This window comes from Macrobrachium nipponense, chromosome 32 (assembly GCF_015104395.2).
Source record: "Macrobrachium nipponense isolate FS-2020 chromosome 32, ASM1510439v2, whole genome shotgun sequence".
Lineage (NCBI taxonomy): Eukaryota > Metazoa > Arthropoda > Malacostraca > Decapoda > Palaemonidae > Macrobrachium > Macrobrachium nipponense.
The window spans coordinates 72483703-72500426 of record NC_061094.1 but is presented as its reverse complement, the minus strand read 5'-3'; the positions used below and the strand labels follow the sequence as shown (position 1 = coordinate 72500426).

General features: G+C 34.3%; 1 protein-coding gene across 1 annotated transcript in view; it reads right to left on the bottom strand.

Annotated features, from left to right (window-relative positions):
• Positions 1–309: 309 nt before the first annotated feature.
• The window catches only part of LOC135207467 (putative uncharacterized protein DDB_G0281733), a 552278-nt gene continuing 535863 nt past the window's right edge, over positions 310–16724 (bottom strand). Inside the window, exon 5 of the mRNA XM_064239193.1 lies at positions 310–473. Coding sequence (XP_064095263.1) covers positions 310–473 — 164 coding nt within the window. The remainder of the gene's footprint in view (positions 474–16724) is intronic.

Here is a 16724-nt window from a genome sequence, read left to right as displayed (position 1 = left end):
TAAATATTTGAGAGAAAGAAAGAGAGAGAGAGAGAGAGAGAGAGAGAGAGAGAGATGAGATGAGATGAGAGAGAGAGAGAGACTCTTCGCACCTTTTTTATGAAGAAGAAGAAGAAGAAGAAGAAGAAGAAGAAGAGGGAGAGAGAGAGAGAGAAGAGAGAGAGAGAGAGAGAGAGAGACTTCTTCCCATCAAAAAAGAAGAAGAAGAAGAAGAAGAAGAAGAAAGAAGAAGAAGAAAGAGAGAGAGAGAGAGAGAGAGAGAGAGAGAGGGCGAGAGAGAGAGAGAGAGAGAGAGAGAAGGGCTCCTTCTTACCTGTCTTTAGGAGGTTCCATGTCGACCTCGAAAGTCTCGAAGGTGTTGACATTCTTGAAGTTGAGCTCCTCCTTGGGGAGATTGGTGTTCTCCCAAGAGGGCGTGAGGCGCACGGGCTCGACGCCCCCGAGGAACGGCTGCTTCTCCCCTCCTGTCTCCCCTGCAAAGGAAAGAGGAAATGTTACACCGAAATAAATGCAATGGTACGAATATTCTAGGATAAAACCAGTATATATATATATATATAGTGTGTGTGTGTGTGTGGTGTGTGTTGTGATATATATATATATATATATATATATATATATATATATATATATATATCTCAAAGTATTATCAGGATAAACCAAAAACAAAAAATATGCTTTTTTCCTGAAATAATACCCAAAGTAATATTCTTTCGAAAATGCTTGTTTAGAGTCTGAAGTTCTACAATTCATTTGTTAAAACAGAAAACACTTAATTACTAAAAGGTATGGCACTTAAATCTTTGAGAGCCAGACTTGGCATGATTCACTTGGAATGAATACAATGAAAATATAATAAATCTTTACTTAAACGGTAAATACTATATATCTAAATTTAAATTCATTTCACAACAGTCAAAACAGCATATTGTAAAACAAAAAAAAAAACTCCAGAAGATTGTTTTTTCGCCTGTTTTAACATATTTAAGGTGTTATCCATCAATTTTATAATATATAAAATTCGTAAGCATTAGTCGATTACCAAGACAAAAACTTACGACTGATATTACTCAACTCAGTCATCCATAAAACGAAATACAGAAAATGGACACCAAAGCCCCAAGTCAGAAAACGGCCTTCAATAAAGCTTTATGCGTAAACTATAGTAATTCAAATAACTTCATTCGTTATTGACTAGTCAAAATATAAAGAAAATCAAGAAAAGCCAGCAATGAGGTCAATTTTGAGCTTTCTAATAAAGTGTGGCCTAATGAAACATTAAAGAGTTTAAAAACATTAATGAAATCTGTATAGTTTTAACTGTATTTCAAGAAAAGGTTGTGGAATGGAATGGGGTGTATAGGTTACGGTTTTGTCAATCATCTTCGTCACAATCTCAAATACACGACAAAAAAAGGTGATTGTTTTAATAAAGGCCTTCATCTAGCAGACGATATCTTTGTACATAAATGTTTAGAATGAACGATGGTTAAAATGTCCTAAAGATACTAACCATACCAGTTTATAGGGACAGTTTCTCGCGAGAAATCGTATTACCAAGGACCTCTATTTCTACATACAAATTTTCATTAAAAAAAATCCTTTGAAAAAATAAGAGATTTTGTACCTAGAAATGCGTGATAATCACCCAGAGTATTCCATATTCCACTCAAATGAGACATTCTAAAAAACTAAAAAGGCTTATTCACGAGGTAAATTAGTAATCATACATATATCTTAACTCAATCTGAAATTACGTGAATCGTCGTATGAGACGCCTCGTGGAGTTAATTGAACATAAAACACTAAAATCTTATGGCAATAAGCAAGATTAAGCGTCCACATTGATAAGTATATAGTATACGTAGATCCTTCAAAGTACTTCACAAGTAGGTTAATATTTAGGTTATTTCCCCATTAATCTTTTAGGTTATTTCCCCCAATGAACTATTTCCATTGCAGATCTTTGCAAGAAGCATAGCAAAAGCAACTCGTTAAATGAATATTAACGTTTTTATGTTGGTTAAAACCTTTTGATAAATCAGATATGTTATTATTTGTTATAAACTTTATGCCACTTTCTTAGATTAGATTAGCACATACATTTGAATTTGAAAAATGAATATTCATTTACACTATCCAATTACAGAGAGGGAGAGAGAGAGAGAGAGGGAGAGAGAGAGAGAGAGGGGGGGAATGAGGAGGGAATGAGGAGGGGTTGCGGGGGGGGGGGGTTGTTGGGATGGATGTGTGGGAGCATGGACAACTACAATGAGCAGTGATCAGGAAGTTCGCCTCTACTAAAAATAGAATGGGGAGGGGGGGGAGAGTCAGGCCTCATTTAGCCCTCAGTAAAGGGGCTACAGGTCTTGCGTAGAATCAAGCCTTCGTAGCTTTTTATATTCATTTATATAATATAATAATGAAAGTAATGTGGAATGACGACATGCGCAAGCAAATCTATGATATAAAGACCCTATGGGTTTTCTTCATGTAAATAAAGAAAGCGTTTTTTTTTTAGCTTCGATACATCAAAGGAAACTCCATTCTACTTCTTTACCATACATATGTATCATCCTTTTAATAGATCACTATGAAAATAGATGCATCTATTTATAATATCACTTAAGGACGACAGCTTTCTTCATCTTATTGTCAATCATATAACAAATGGATTCTTATCATAAATAGCTAAAACAACAAAGGTCCTTATTCTAAATCATGATCAAAATATACGCTTGCTGTTTTTTTATTCACTGTAATATGAAAATAATGATTTTATTAACTCATTTCCTTAATGGAAAAATTAAAAAGCTACCAATACAGTATGCTTCAGCATTCATTCAGCCATAAGACATTCGGAGTGTATAGTGGATATAATAGTAAGAACAGAATAGAATTTAGGATATAGGACAAAGGCCAAGCGCTGGGACCTATGAGGTCCCCTCATTCAGCTCTAAAACGGAACCTGACAGTAAAAAGATCATTATTAACTCTCTCGAGTCGTAAGAAATCACTATATAAATCATGAACGTTAAAAAAAATAACTTAATTATATTCTGACAAACAAATGTTTTTTTTTTTAACTCTCTACACTCGACCGTATACATGACAAAAATATATTCTTCAGCAATAAAATAAAAACTTAATTATATTTGAAAAACAAAAGAAGTTTCTTCATCATCTTCATCAGCGATAAAAAAAACCTAATTACATTATTCTGAAAAAAAAAAGGCTTTTTCAGCTTTACAATCGACCATAAACATGACAAAACCATCTTCATCGGCATTAAAAAAACTTGGCATTATATCTACAAAAAAAAATGTATCTTTTCCTCTTTACACTCGATAGTAAACATGACAAAACCATCTTCGTCAGCATTATAAACTTGGCATGAATAAGTGTACCTACTCACCTCTACCAAGTCTCAGAGTGTCTGCTCTTTTAAAGTATGACATCTCTTCAAAGAAAACGCTCAAATAGGGTATATATACCACTTGTCAGTAGTAGCTACCTGTCTGGGCCTTTTTTCATTTGGTTACTCTGTTATCTAGTGATTTTTTTTTAAACTTGTTGAATACGAAGTAAAATTTACCATAATGCTCTACCAATCCAACTAAAATGCTAAATTTCTGGCGACGATTATAATTATTGTTCAAAACAATATATTTATATGAAATAAATAAATTTGATATATAATATAGTATATATATATATATATATATATATATATAGATATATATGTGTGTGTGTGTGGTGCTGTCGGGTGGTGTGTGTGTGTGTGTAATATTATGATATAACTATATATTATAGAACAAATTATTAATATTATATATATACTATATATATATATATATATATATATATATATAAACAATGTACGTATTTATGATTCTCTCGCAAATAAAGACCACAAGAAATTGCTCACCAAACATCAAACTGTATTAGTGTACGAGGCATCAATACTTACCTCTGTGGACTACTGGCATCATGTACCGGGGCTGGCATTTTTTCACTATTTCCTCAACGAACACCACTTTGATAAAAACAGTCACTATTATAAAAAAAACAACAACGCTTCACAATCACTTCCCTAAAATCCTCACCGCATCATGTTCGATACTTCATTATACGAAGTCGACTAATGGAGCAGTTCACTGTTTTTTATTTTTTTTATAGCATTTCAAAGTAAACTCATCACTGGTTTGTGTTTTGGGTATAAAATGTTTTTATCTGTAATACAAAACAAAAAACGTTTCAATATCGTTTTAATTAATTACTTTCCTTTTTAAATTCAAGAATAAAATCTTCCCATACAAAAAAAAAAAGAAAAACAAATCGTTCTTTGAATACATATTTTTTTCAAACACCATGTAAAAAACGATCTGCAAACACACAAACACCATATATACAACAAGGCACACATACACACGCGGCATAAAATAGCACTATGCATACACACAAACACCATATATATAAAAACACATACACAAGCACCATTTATTTATAACAATGCACATACACAAACGCCATACATATAACAATGCACACATGCAACAAACACCTTACAAAAAGCACTCTGCAAACACACCAACACCATACACAAGCACCATCCAGATAACAATGCACAAATACACAAGCACCACACAGATAATACGCTCATACACAAACACCATATACATAACAATGCGCACATACACAAACCACCACATATACATACAATAGATATATATATATCTATATATATATATATATATATATATATTATATATTATATTATTATACAAAAAATGTATATACACAAGCACCATATCAATAGCAGCACTCTACTACATACACACAAACCCCCATTATATATATATGATATATATATATATATATATATATAATATATATATTTATATATCTATATATATATATATATAATATATATACATACATACATAATAAATATATAATATATATATATATATATATATTTAATAACGTGAATAACAATTGAAAAAAACGTTAATTATTCAATGCCGACTCCATACGTGAAAAAAAATGTATTCTCATTAACCAAACTGCAGTCCGGCATGAAAACTACACAGCTGTGTATTCCAATAACCAATAATACACAGACAGTAGTCCCTGACGGAAAATGGAAAAGCAAAAAAATCAAAGAGAATGGAATAAAAACAAAAAAAATAACAATCAAATAAAAATCCTATTATTGAATACAATTACAATCGTAGATGACCAATAACAAAACGGCAACTCTTAATACTGAAATGGTTGACATAATATTAATGAAAACTAATATTGCAATAAAGGGATGATTATTATCAACATTGTAGTTTAACAGCAAAGTTCATCTGTCAAATGAACTATATAATGAAAATTATGGCTAATAATATGATAATTATAATTGGAATGGCTGGTAACAGGGACTGTTATCATTTATTTCTTATTATATGTGATTTAAATAATTTTCAGAATTAAGAAAAAAATCAGAATAGGAAGTGGTCAGATCTATTACAATACCATAACTGGTCTTTGGTATAAAAACCCAACACATATTTACGCATGGTTAAAATACCCATATTACATATATGGTACTTTAAATAAAATGTTCATAAAAACCTTTTGAAATTTTGCAAGGCTACCTCAGCTAAACACGAATTCGTTACAATAGAAGTGTCTTTTCAATCACACACAAACTAAACAAGAGCTTCTGGAAAATCAAAGATATGTCCTCCATGCGTTCTGGAAATAACATAGTAATGCACACAAAAAAATATATAAATAAATAAAAATAACAAAAAGTAGAAACATAACATAAATAAATACAAATAACAAAGAGTAAAAAAATTAAATAAATAAAAATAAACAAGTAAATAGAAATAAATACACAAATAAATAAAATAAAAAGTAAAAAAAGTAAAAAAATAAAAAAGTAAAAATAAATAAATAAACAAACAAATAAAAAAAACTGTAACTCTCAAAATACAGCCAAAAAGAAAAAAAAATGTAAAACATCCGGCACAAAAGGTAAGAGAAAAGACCGGCCGTCCAAGCTACCGTGGCTAAATTACCAACCCCACCCCCCCAAAACCCCATAGTACCCTTCCACCAACACGGCAGTCATCATTTTTGGCCAGTACTTTTTTTCAGTCTGGGCCTAATACTACTCATCAAGAGAGCCGACATAAGGGCACTTGAGCAAGATTATGCTGTTTTTCCGCGTCTGCACATCAAGGCCGAGGTAATTTGGCCCCCAACACCGCCCCCCCCCCAAAATAAAAAATAAAAAAATAAATGGGAAATCGCCCCTGCTAAATGGGCTTGCCTCTAACGAATGTCAAAATTTTTGCACAGGTAATTTTTTTTTTTTTTTTTTTTTTTTTTGGTGGGGGAGGGAGGGGGGGGGGCATTAGGATCTGATGGCAATTCATAAAGCAGGGAAATGTTAAATATTCCCCCTTAGAGAGGAATTTGTAAAAAAAAAAAAAAAAAAAAAAAAAAAAAAAAAAGATGGAAAAAAAAAAAATCAACTCCATACATAAAACATTATGACTGTTGCTATAAAAGAGGATTAGTGACACTACCCGAACCTTCATTTGAATTACGCACCGTTTTGACAAGGTACAATTTCAGGGGAAAAAATTTGGTAAAATGAGAGGGTACGACTTTTTAAAAATTGTGTAAAATGACAGGGACGGGTACGATAAAAAATTTTATAATGACAGTGGGTGCCGATTACAAAAAAATTGTAAAATGACAGGGTACGATTTAAAAAAAAGTTGTGTAAAATGACAGGGCACGATTTAATAAAAAAAAATTGTGGAAAATGACAGGGTACAATTTTTAAAAACATGTGTAAAATGACAGGGTACGATTTTTAAAAAGAGAGTAAAATGACAGGGTACGATTTTTAAAAAATGAGTAAAATGGGCAAAATGACAGGGTACAATAAAAAAAAAATGAGTAAAATAGGCAAAATGACAGGGTACGATTTAAAAATAATTGTGTAAAATGACAGGGTACGATTAAAAAAGGTGTAAAATGACAGGGTACGAATTTTAAAAAGTTGTGTAAAATGACAGAGTACGATTTTTAAAAATTTGTAAAATGACAGGGTACGATTTTTAAAAAATGGTGTAAAATGACATGGTACGGTTTAAAAAAATGAGTAAAATGGGCAACATGACAGGGTACGATTTAAAAAAAAATGGACAGTATGACAGGGTACATAATAAATTGACTAAAATGCCAGGGTAAGATTAAAAAAACAAAACAAAAAAGGTACAATTAATTCCCACACTGACTCACACACTACCCATTACGAGGGCATTAAATCACAACTTGAATAGCCTCGCTCTTTTCTCTCGATTATGCTTAATGACTTCCTTGATGATGCTAATATCTCATACGCATTAGCACTAGTCTCTGTGTACCCCATCTCTGTCTGTATTCCAATGCAGACAATATTCAGTTTCGATGTTTCTTTACTCATAAAAAAAATTAATCATATAATTCACAAGAAAGTAACAAACATACCCACGACAAAAAAATCACACACACACACATACACGCAGATAATACTCAGTTTCGATGTTTCTTTACTTAAAAATAAACATTAATTATATAATTCACTTGAAAAAAATCACACACACACACACACACGCAGATAATATTCAGTTACGATGTTTGTTATTTAAAAAAAATTATCATATAATTCACTAGGGAATAACAAATATACCCTTGAAAACAAAATCACACACACACACCAGATAATATTCAGTTTCGATGTTTCTTCACTTAAAAAAAAGCTAATCATATAATTCACAAGGCAGTAACAAATAGCTATACCCATGAAACAAAATCACTCACACACACGCAGATAATATTCAGTTTCGATGTTTCTTTACTTAAAAAAATTAATCATATAATTCACTAGGGAATAACAAATATATCCATGAAAAAAAAGTCACACACACACACAAATCATAACACATCACCTCCATAACGAAACCAAATGCCATGAACAGCTGGCAGAAAACGGGCATGAGAGAATTGTCAGTCAGCCCTCATACATATAAAAACCAACCGGGGGGGGGGGGGGGGGGGGGGGGGGGTGGGGGGGGGGGGGGGCGACCCGGTATACAGGGAGGAAGACTCTATGCGGGACCGCCACATATAAATATCCATCAAAGGACAGTGCTTATTTCATTTTGGAGCTAGTACTCCAAGGGATATATCACTTGGATTTGATAAAAATCACAAACATATAGCGCTTATGTCTTTTTGGAGCTAACACTCCAAGGGATATGTCATTTGGTTTGAATACAAATGACAAACGTTTGAGCGCTTTCGTCAATTTGGAGCTAACAACTCCGAGGGGTATACCATTTGGTTTAAATACAAATGGCAAACTTATAGACCTTACTTTATTTTGGAGCTTGCACTTTAAGGGATATATCGTTTGGTTTAAATACAAATGACAAACGTTTAGCGCATTCGTCAATTTGGAGCTAACACTCCGAGGGAAGGGATACATCACTTGGTTTTAACATAAACCAAAGAACAGCGCATAATACACTTACGGTTCGTGCTTCACGGCACAGAACATTCGGTTTTAACATAAAAATGTCAAAAATTTACTCGTTCTAAAGACAACCGATTCTCTTTCGGTATTCTTTTACAAGAACATCATTTTGGATGTGGCAGTATGAAGTTCATGAAAATTCCTACCATAATCCATTTGAATGATAACCCAGCAACGTAGGGTATGACTGATAGCACGTAGGTGGTGCGGACACAAGGGGAAAGAAAAAAAAAAAAAACAATGGCACCTGACGTGCAAACACGACAACTTGCCAAGGAGTTCTCATGCAACGTTAAATCATAAGAGCGCACAGTGGCTTAATGCTCGCTTAATGTTCATCAAGAGAGCTGACGCTGTAATGTTCACTTGAAGCGTAGCTCAGGTCTAGATTAGCGCTAATGAAAATGATTTAGCGCAGCTTAAAAGGAAATGATTTTAAGATTTTGGACGTTAAGTCTGAGCACTGACTTCCAGTAAGGCAAGCAGTAGTGACCTCAAGACTCTAATGTATTAAAAAGATCAGCAGAAAGGTCAGGTCAAGTATTTACTCCCTGGAAATGAACGAAAATAAATAAAAATAAATGAAATTAATTAAAAATAAACGAAATACAAACAAAGTAATTAGAAACTGAAAGAGGGAAAATAAAAATAAATAAAAAATGAATGACAATTTATAAAAAGGTCACGTATTTACTCCCTGGAAATGTACGAAAATAAATAAAAATAAATTAAAATAATAAAAAATAAATGAAATACAAATAAAGCAAGGCAAATAGAAACTGAAATAGAGAAAAAATAAAAATGAATAAAAAATAATGACAATTTATAAAAAGGTCACGTATTTACTCTCAGGAAATGAATGAAAACAAATAAATATAGATGAAAATCATTAAAAATAAATGAAATACGAATAAAGCAAAGTAAATCGAAACTAAAATAGAGAAAAAATAAAAATAAAAAAATAATGACGGCGATTCGATTCTCGCTATGAAACAATTGAAAGAAAGGGAATACGAACAGAGGTACAGCAAAAGGAATGAAAGGGGCTACAGGTAAGGCCCCCGAAGGAACGCCGCAACTTAACAGTAATGCCTACAGTGGACCACGTGATGAGCACTGACGGCGCTACCATCCCTACGTGGCTGGTTTCAGGATGGAAAACTTGAGGTGCGCATCCATGCTGGTCGGTATCGTATAAGAAACGAGTCAGTTGAGAATAATCCTTTTCCCAAACCCGCCTTCCATGAAATAACCACTCAAGCGCCCCCCCCCCCCCCCCCCCCCCCCCCCCCCCCCCCCCCCCCCCCCTCTGCATCACAGTCACGAGTCTAATCAGCTACAGTCTAAACTTCAGAATCTGGTCGATGATAGTATAAGAGCGAAACTCAGTTCAGAATAACTTTTCTCAAACCCGCCTTCCATGAAATAAGCACTCAAGCGCCCCCCCCCCCCCCCCCCCCCCCCCAACCCCTCTGCATCACAGTCACGAGTTTAATCAGCTACAGTCTAAACTTCAGAATGCCATGGGCGTGGTATGCGGAAGGGCGTATCTTGTGTAGCTGTGGCGAACTTATGGCAGGAATCCTTGTAATTAAGAAGATTCTCCATTCGTGATCGACATCATCAAATTCTCGTACACGATATGAGTGATATGATTAGGGGAAATGGATTGGTTGGGGGATATTACGAAATGGGATTCAGTCTCCACCCTACATTCGACCACATATGAAACTTCAAAAATGGGTCGACTCATCACTTATATAACAGGGAACTAAGTTAAGTATATCTTACTTTTACCAGACCACTGAGCTGATTAACAGCTCTCTCCTACGGCTGGCCCGAAGGATCAGATATTTTTACGTGGCTAGGAACCAGTTGGTCACTTAGCAACGACACCTACAGCTTACTGTGGGATCCGAACCACGTCGAGAAATGAATTTCTTTCATCTGACATAGTTTCCTCTGATTCCTCGTTGACAGAGCAGGGAATCGAACCCGGACACTGAGATCGTTAGTCGAGCACGTAACCGACTCGTCCAACGAGGAATTGACATGGATACCATATATACCAGAGACTACTTAACTACTAAACTGCAGAGCTAAACGGACAAGAAATTGTTAAATGACAATCTTTAGCTAAGCATTTCTCACAACTGAAATTTTCCACGTTCATTGCCGGGGGAAAGGAAAACACAAATAATTCATAGACTTACACCTGAATTAACAAAATAAATACTATAACTATTACAGAAAACGTTTCGCATCAGGCACAAGATCATATAGCTTTAAACTAACTAAAACCTGCTTCGTCTTACAACTGGTAGAGTTTCAGTAAAAGAAAAAAAAATCAGAACTGGTGATTTTCATTTGATAAAAAACACCAGGTAATGAGTAACATATTCGCCACCACGATAGCTTCTTCTCAGTCAGCAATGTTAGAGCAACACTAAGCTTGCCGGGTGGGGTGGGGGGGGGGGGGGGGGGGGACGGGGGGGGGGGGGGGGGGGGCACACAAACCCACGGAGCAGCTGAGCTTCAACACTTGAATTTGAAACAGACATTACGAACTTGGTGGAAGGGGGCATAGGTCACAGTGAGACCCTAAAAGCAAATAACAGTATTATATCAATTCATTAATATAACCACATTATTATTATTATTATTATTATTATTATTATTATATTATTATTATATTATTATTTTGGAAGAAGGCCCTCTTTTCAACAAATTCCGTTGAATAAAATGGCAGAATTCAGCGAATTAATCTTAAGATAATATATAAGATTAATTCGCTGAATTCTGCCATTTTATTCAACAGTATTATTATTATTGTTCTAAAGGGTCCACAATAATACAAGGTGTAAAAAGTCCGTGTATAATTTTGAAGACTTTACAGAAAGCTTTCGAACAATTCCCTGGGTTCATCTTCAGACCAAATGAACAAAAAGTTACAACAAGTACAGAGGTAAATTTTAAAAAACAAGAGTCGTTGAAGATCGTTGACAACGGTCGTTACCTCGTTAATGGGCCAGGTGATAAAGAAAGAGGGTAGTTAACAACAACTAGGTGATATCCTCTCCACCTAGTTGTTGTTAACTACCCTCTTTCTTCATCACCTGGCCATTAACGAGCTAACGACCGTTGTCAACGATCTTCAACGACTCTTGTTTTTTCAAAGTTTACCTCTGTACTTGTTGTAACTTTTTGTTCATTTGGTCTGAACTCTGAAGATGAAACCCAGGGAAGGGTTCGAAAGCTTTCTGTAAAGTCTTCAAAAATTATACACGGACTTTTTACACCTTGTATTATTGTGGACCCATTTAGAAACATTATATATCTCTCGTGATAGAGTGTTTCCCTATTATTATTTTATTATTATTATTATTATATTATTATATTATATTATTATTATTATTATTATTATTATTATTACAAACAAATTAAATTATATATATATTATTATTCTTGACTTTGTCATCAAACGTCACGGTATGGTCTGTTTACACATTATTATTATTATTATTATTATTATTATTCAGAAGATGAAATTCAGGCTTCATGTTGTTATTATTATTATTATTATTATTATTATTATTTTTTTTTTTTTTTTTTTTTTTTTTTTTTTTTTTTTTTTGCTCTATCACAGTCCAATTCGAGTGGGTGGTATTTATAGTGTGGGGTTCCAGGTTGCATCCTGCCTCCTTAGGGAGTCCACTCACTCTTCTTACTATGTGTGCCGTTTCTAGGATCACACTCTTCTGCATGAGTCCTGGAGCTACTTCAGCCTCTAGTTTTTCTAGATTCCTTTTCAGGGATCTTGGGATCGTGCCTAGTGCTCCTATGATTATGGGTACGATTTCCATGGCATATCCCATATCCTTCTTATTTCTATTTTCAGATCTTGATACTTATCCATTTTTTTCCCTCTCTTTCTCTTCAACTCTGGTGTCCCATGGTATTGCGACATCAATGAGTGATACTTTCTTCTTGACTTTGTCAATCAACGTCACGTCTGACCTGTTTGCACGTATCACCCTATCCGTTCTGATACCATAGTCCCAGAGGATCTTTGCTGATCGATTATTATTATTATTATTTATTTATTATTATTATTATTATTATTATTCAGGAGCCACTGACTTGAAATTGAAGCTTCCAAAGAATATTATAGTGTTCGTTAGGAAGAAGTAAGAGGAGGTCAAGGGAAACACTGGAATTATTATTATTATTATTATTATTATTATTATTAAAAAATCCTCATGGTAGCACGAGTCTTCAAATGGGCAAACAAATCCACAATTTACGTAAAATGTACATATACTTAAACTTACAACTGTAAGTTTTAAATTTAAATATTATTATATTATAAAAGGTAAATATAAAGGTAAATTTGAATCCAATCATTTGAGTCCGTCCTTGAAAGGAGTCACAAAGCCATAAACATATATACATTTAAGTCATGATATCTAACCCAACCGCCCCCCAACCTACCCACCCAGCCCAGCAGCCCCCAAACCCAAAAAAAACACTTGGCCTCGAGCCTGCCCAAGAGGCGCTCCTTGAAGCTGAAGTTTCCAGGAACCTGGAAAGCTAATCCTCGGACTCATTCACCGCTTCCAGCAGAGCATCAAATACAGAGTATAATGAATTAAAAGGCCAAAGCTCTCGGTCAGTTAACCAGCTGGAGTTGGGAGCCATTCAACCAATCTACCAGCGACATGTTATTCGTAATGACCTGCCTTTCATTGCTGGGTGTTCTAGCCACCAAGACTACCCTTAACCTTTTACTGTTAATTTAAAATTAAATTAACAAGAAAATTAACAGTCGACCTCAAGGACAAATATTGCGCAAAATATCTAACATGAAAGCATAGGCAAGGTGGTCCTTGTACTCTCTCTCTCTCTCTCTCTCTCTCTCTCTCTCTCTCTCTCTCTCTCTCTCACACGACGAGGTAAGGGTAGCATCAATGCATTGGTAAATTTAATGGTTAATCTCTCTCTCTCTCTCTCTCTCTCTCTCTCTCTCTCTCTCTCTCTCTCTCTCTCGACGAGGTAATCCCCCAACCCAAGGAAAGGTGAAATTTGTGCAATGGTAAATTTACTGGTTAATCTCTCTCTCTCTCTCTCTCTCTCTCTCTCTCTCTCTCTCTCTCTCTCTCTCTCTCTCTCAGAAGATGAAGATGATGACGAAGAAGAGGAGCTATTTATGACTTCTTTACTTATTCTCCACCTTCGAGGGCAAAGGTGTCAAAATAAACAGTAAGAATGTACGAGTGGCAGAACCATTTGACAGATGTTCTTCGGAATAAACGGAGCCTTAAATCAACACAACTCATATGAAAAGAAAGCAAACTGTACGTAGGTAAAATAATCTAAGCTACGAAAGTAAAATTATTGCTGTTATTAAAGGAGACGATACTGACTTAAGAATTAAAAACAAAAGAGAAAATATATCTGCAAAGCAAAAGTCAATTCCATCGGATTTTTTTATTTATGAAAAAATTCCGACAAAGGAATATCAAAGTAGTTGTTGAGTAATACAGAATTATGTACTGAAAACTGAACCACAAAAAAATTGCTATGAAAACGAACCCTACAAATTATATATAAAAAAATTGCAATGAAAACTAACCACACAAACTTATATAAAACAATATTTGCAGTGAAAACCAACTCCACAAAAGTATGTAAATAAAAAAGTTTAAGAAATAATATAAATTTCAGTAAATGATAAATATTTATTGACTCGCCATTTATAGTAACCATATATATATATATATATATATATATATATATATATATATATACTATATATATATATATATATATATATATATATATATATATATATATATAAATATAAAAGAAGAAGTAAAAAATTAAGAGGAATAATAGAGAGCAATACGAAATTATGCATTGAAAATGAAACTACACAAAATTTCATCTTTTTTATTTGCTGTGAAAACGAACCCCGCCTCACTGAATAATGTTGCCAGAGGCCAGTTATAGTAACCATAAATCAATCCATATATTAAAAAAAAACAATAAACATTGAAAGCGTTGAATGGCAATGTATAGCACTGCCCGCATACCAATCTTAACGTCACACATACTTGCCCAAAGCCAATATCTCTCACCAGTTGAGTCCATTTGCCACTATTGACCGACGCCGACGGGTGCAGCGGCACTCAAGCGATGGAGTACCGCCGGTACATTGCTCGCGACAGATCTGCGTTAATTTGCTCATTAGCTAAATGACTTGTAAAAAAATACGGGCAAAAAAATCGAGTATTCTGCAAAGCGTTTAATCAATGGCCACCGAAAATGAATCTATCTTTCGGTGGTCTGGGTATGAAATGCTGCAAGAGCCGCGACCCATGAACCTCTCAGCAGGCCTTTTTGGCCTGTATTGCTGCGTTGGCAGACGCACGATCATGGTAAAATTTAACCTTGATTAAAATAAAAACTACTGAGGCTAGAGGGCTGCAAATTGCTATGCCTGATGACTGGAGGATGGACGATCAACATACCAATTTGCAGCCCTCTAGCCTCGGTAGTTGTCAAGATCTGAGGACTGACAAATGATCTCGGTAGCTTTCTATTACAGAAAACTAGAAAGTCAACAATTTACGGGATTAGTAATAGCTAACGGATTTATGAATCTAATAATCTCAGTTACCTCCAACAGGTACATGAATCGACCTCGGAAATACATCCGCTCATTTTTAATATTCATGTCTGTCTAATTTACATTAAAAAAAAAAAAAGTTCCAACAAAGCGATAAAACGAAAAAATATACAAAGCTTGAGTCATTTATATTCATATATATTTTTATAAGTATCGAGGTGGGAAATACATCTACTCAACTGATATATTATATATCTTTATAAGTAACTAGGACGGAAGTACATCTACTCTCATATAAATCTTTAAAACTATCTAGGTTGGAAGTATATCTACTCAACTGATATATTCATATATATTTTTATAAGTATCTTGGTCGGAAATACATCTACTCAACTGATATTTTCATATATATTTTTATAAGTATCTAGGGCGGAAATACATCAACTCAACTGATATATTCATATACATATTTTTATAAGTATCTACGTCGGGAATACATCACACCTGATATATTCATGTATATTTTTATAAGTATCTAGGTTGGAAATACATCTACTCAACTGATATATTCATATATATTTTTTCATAAGTAACTAGGTTGGTAATATATCAACTCAACTGATATATTCTTCAATATTTATGTACCTAGGTCGGGTTGTATTCAACTGATATATTCATATACATTTTTATAAGTATCTAGGTCGGAAATACATCATCTCAACTGATATATTCATGTATATTTTTATAAGTATCTAGTATAAATATCAACTGATATATTCATATACATGTTTATAAGTATCTAGGTAGGATATAATCTACTCAACTGAAATATTCATATATATTCTTCATAAGTAAAGTGAAAATGATTTCGATAAAACCAAAAACGATAAAAACAAGAACGTCTGTGACTATCCAACGCAAAAAGGAAATTCCTTTTAAACACTCCACTAAACTCTAACTCAATATTTACTGCCATTTCAAACTTCCGAACGGAGTCGGCTAAGCTAACTTACGAGTTCCTGGCATGAATTATATATCGAGAAAGACTTATAACCGCTTACCAATCAATGACATTTAATGACTACCCTACCGCTGACCTGCATTCGCTCCTTTTCATTTCTCTCTCTCTCTTTAAAATATATAAACAATATTTATAGACAAGCTCGATGCGCTGGAACCCGGCGCTGCCAGTCATGTCTTCCCCTACCTTCACGATCATCTACCTACCCAGCCCTCACCCGGGTCGGACTAACAGGTTTGCAGGAGGAGGGTGGATGTCTCCCCTACCCTCCCGTTTCCCTACATACCCCGGACCCCTTCCAGTGAGGACAAACAAGAGATATCCACTCGGATTTTATTAGTAGATAGATAGATAGATAGATAGATAGATAGGTGGGTTTCTATGAAATCCTACGAGAAAGATTTTTTAACATTTTTCTTTTTTTAAGTAGAGGCCGCCGGAATTGGCAACTCTTTCTATATATATATATGACAGAGGCCTATGGA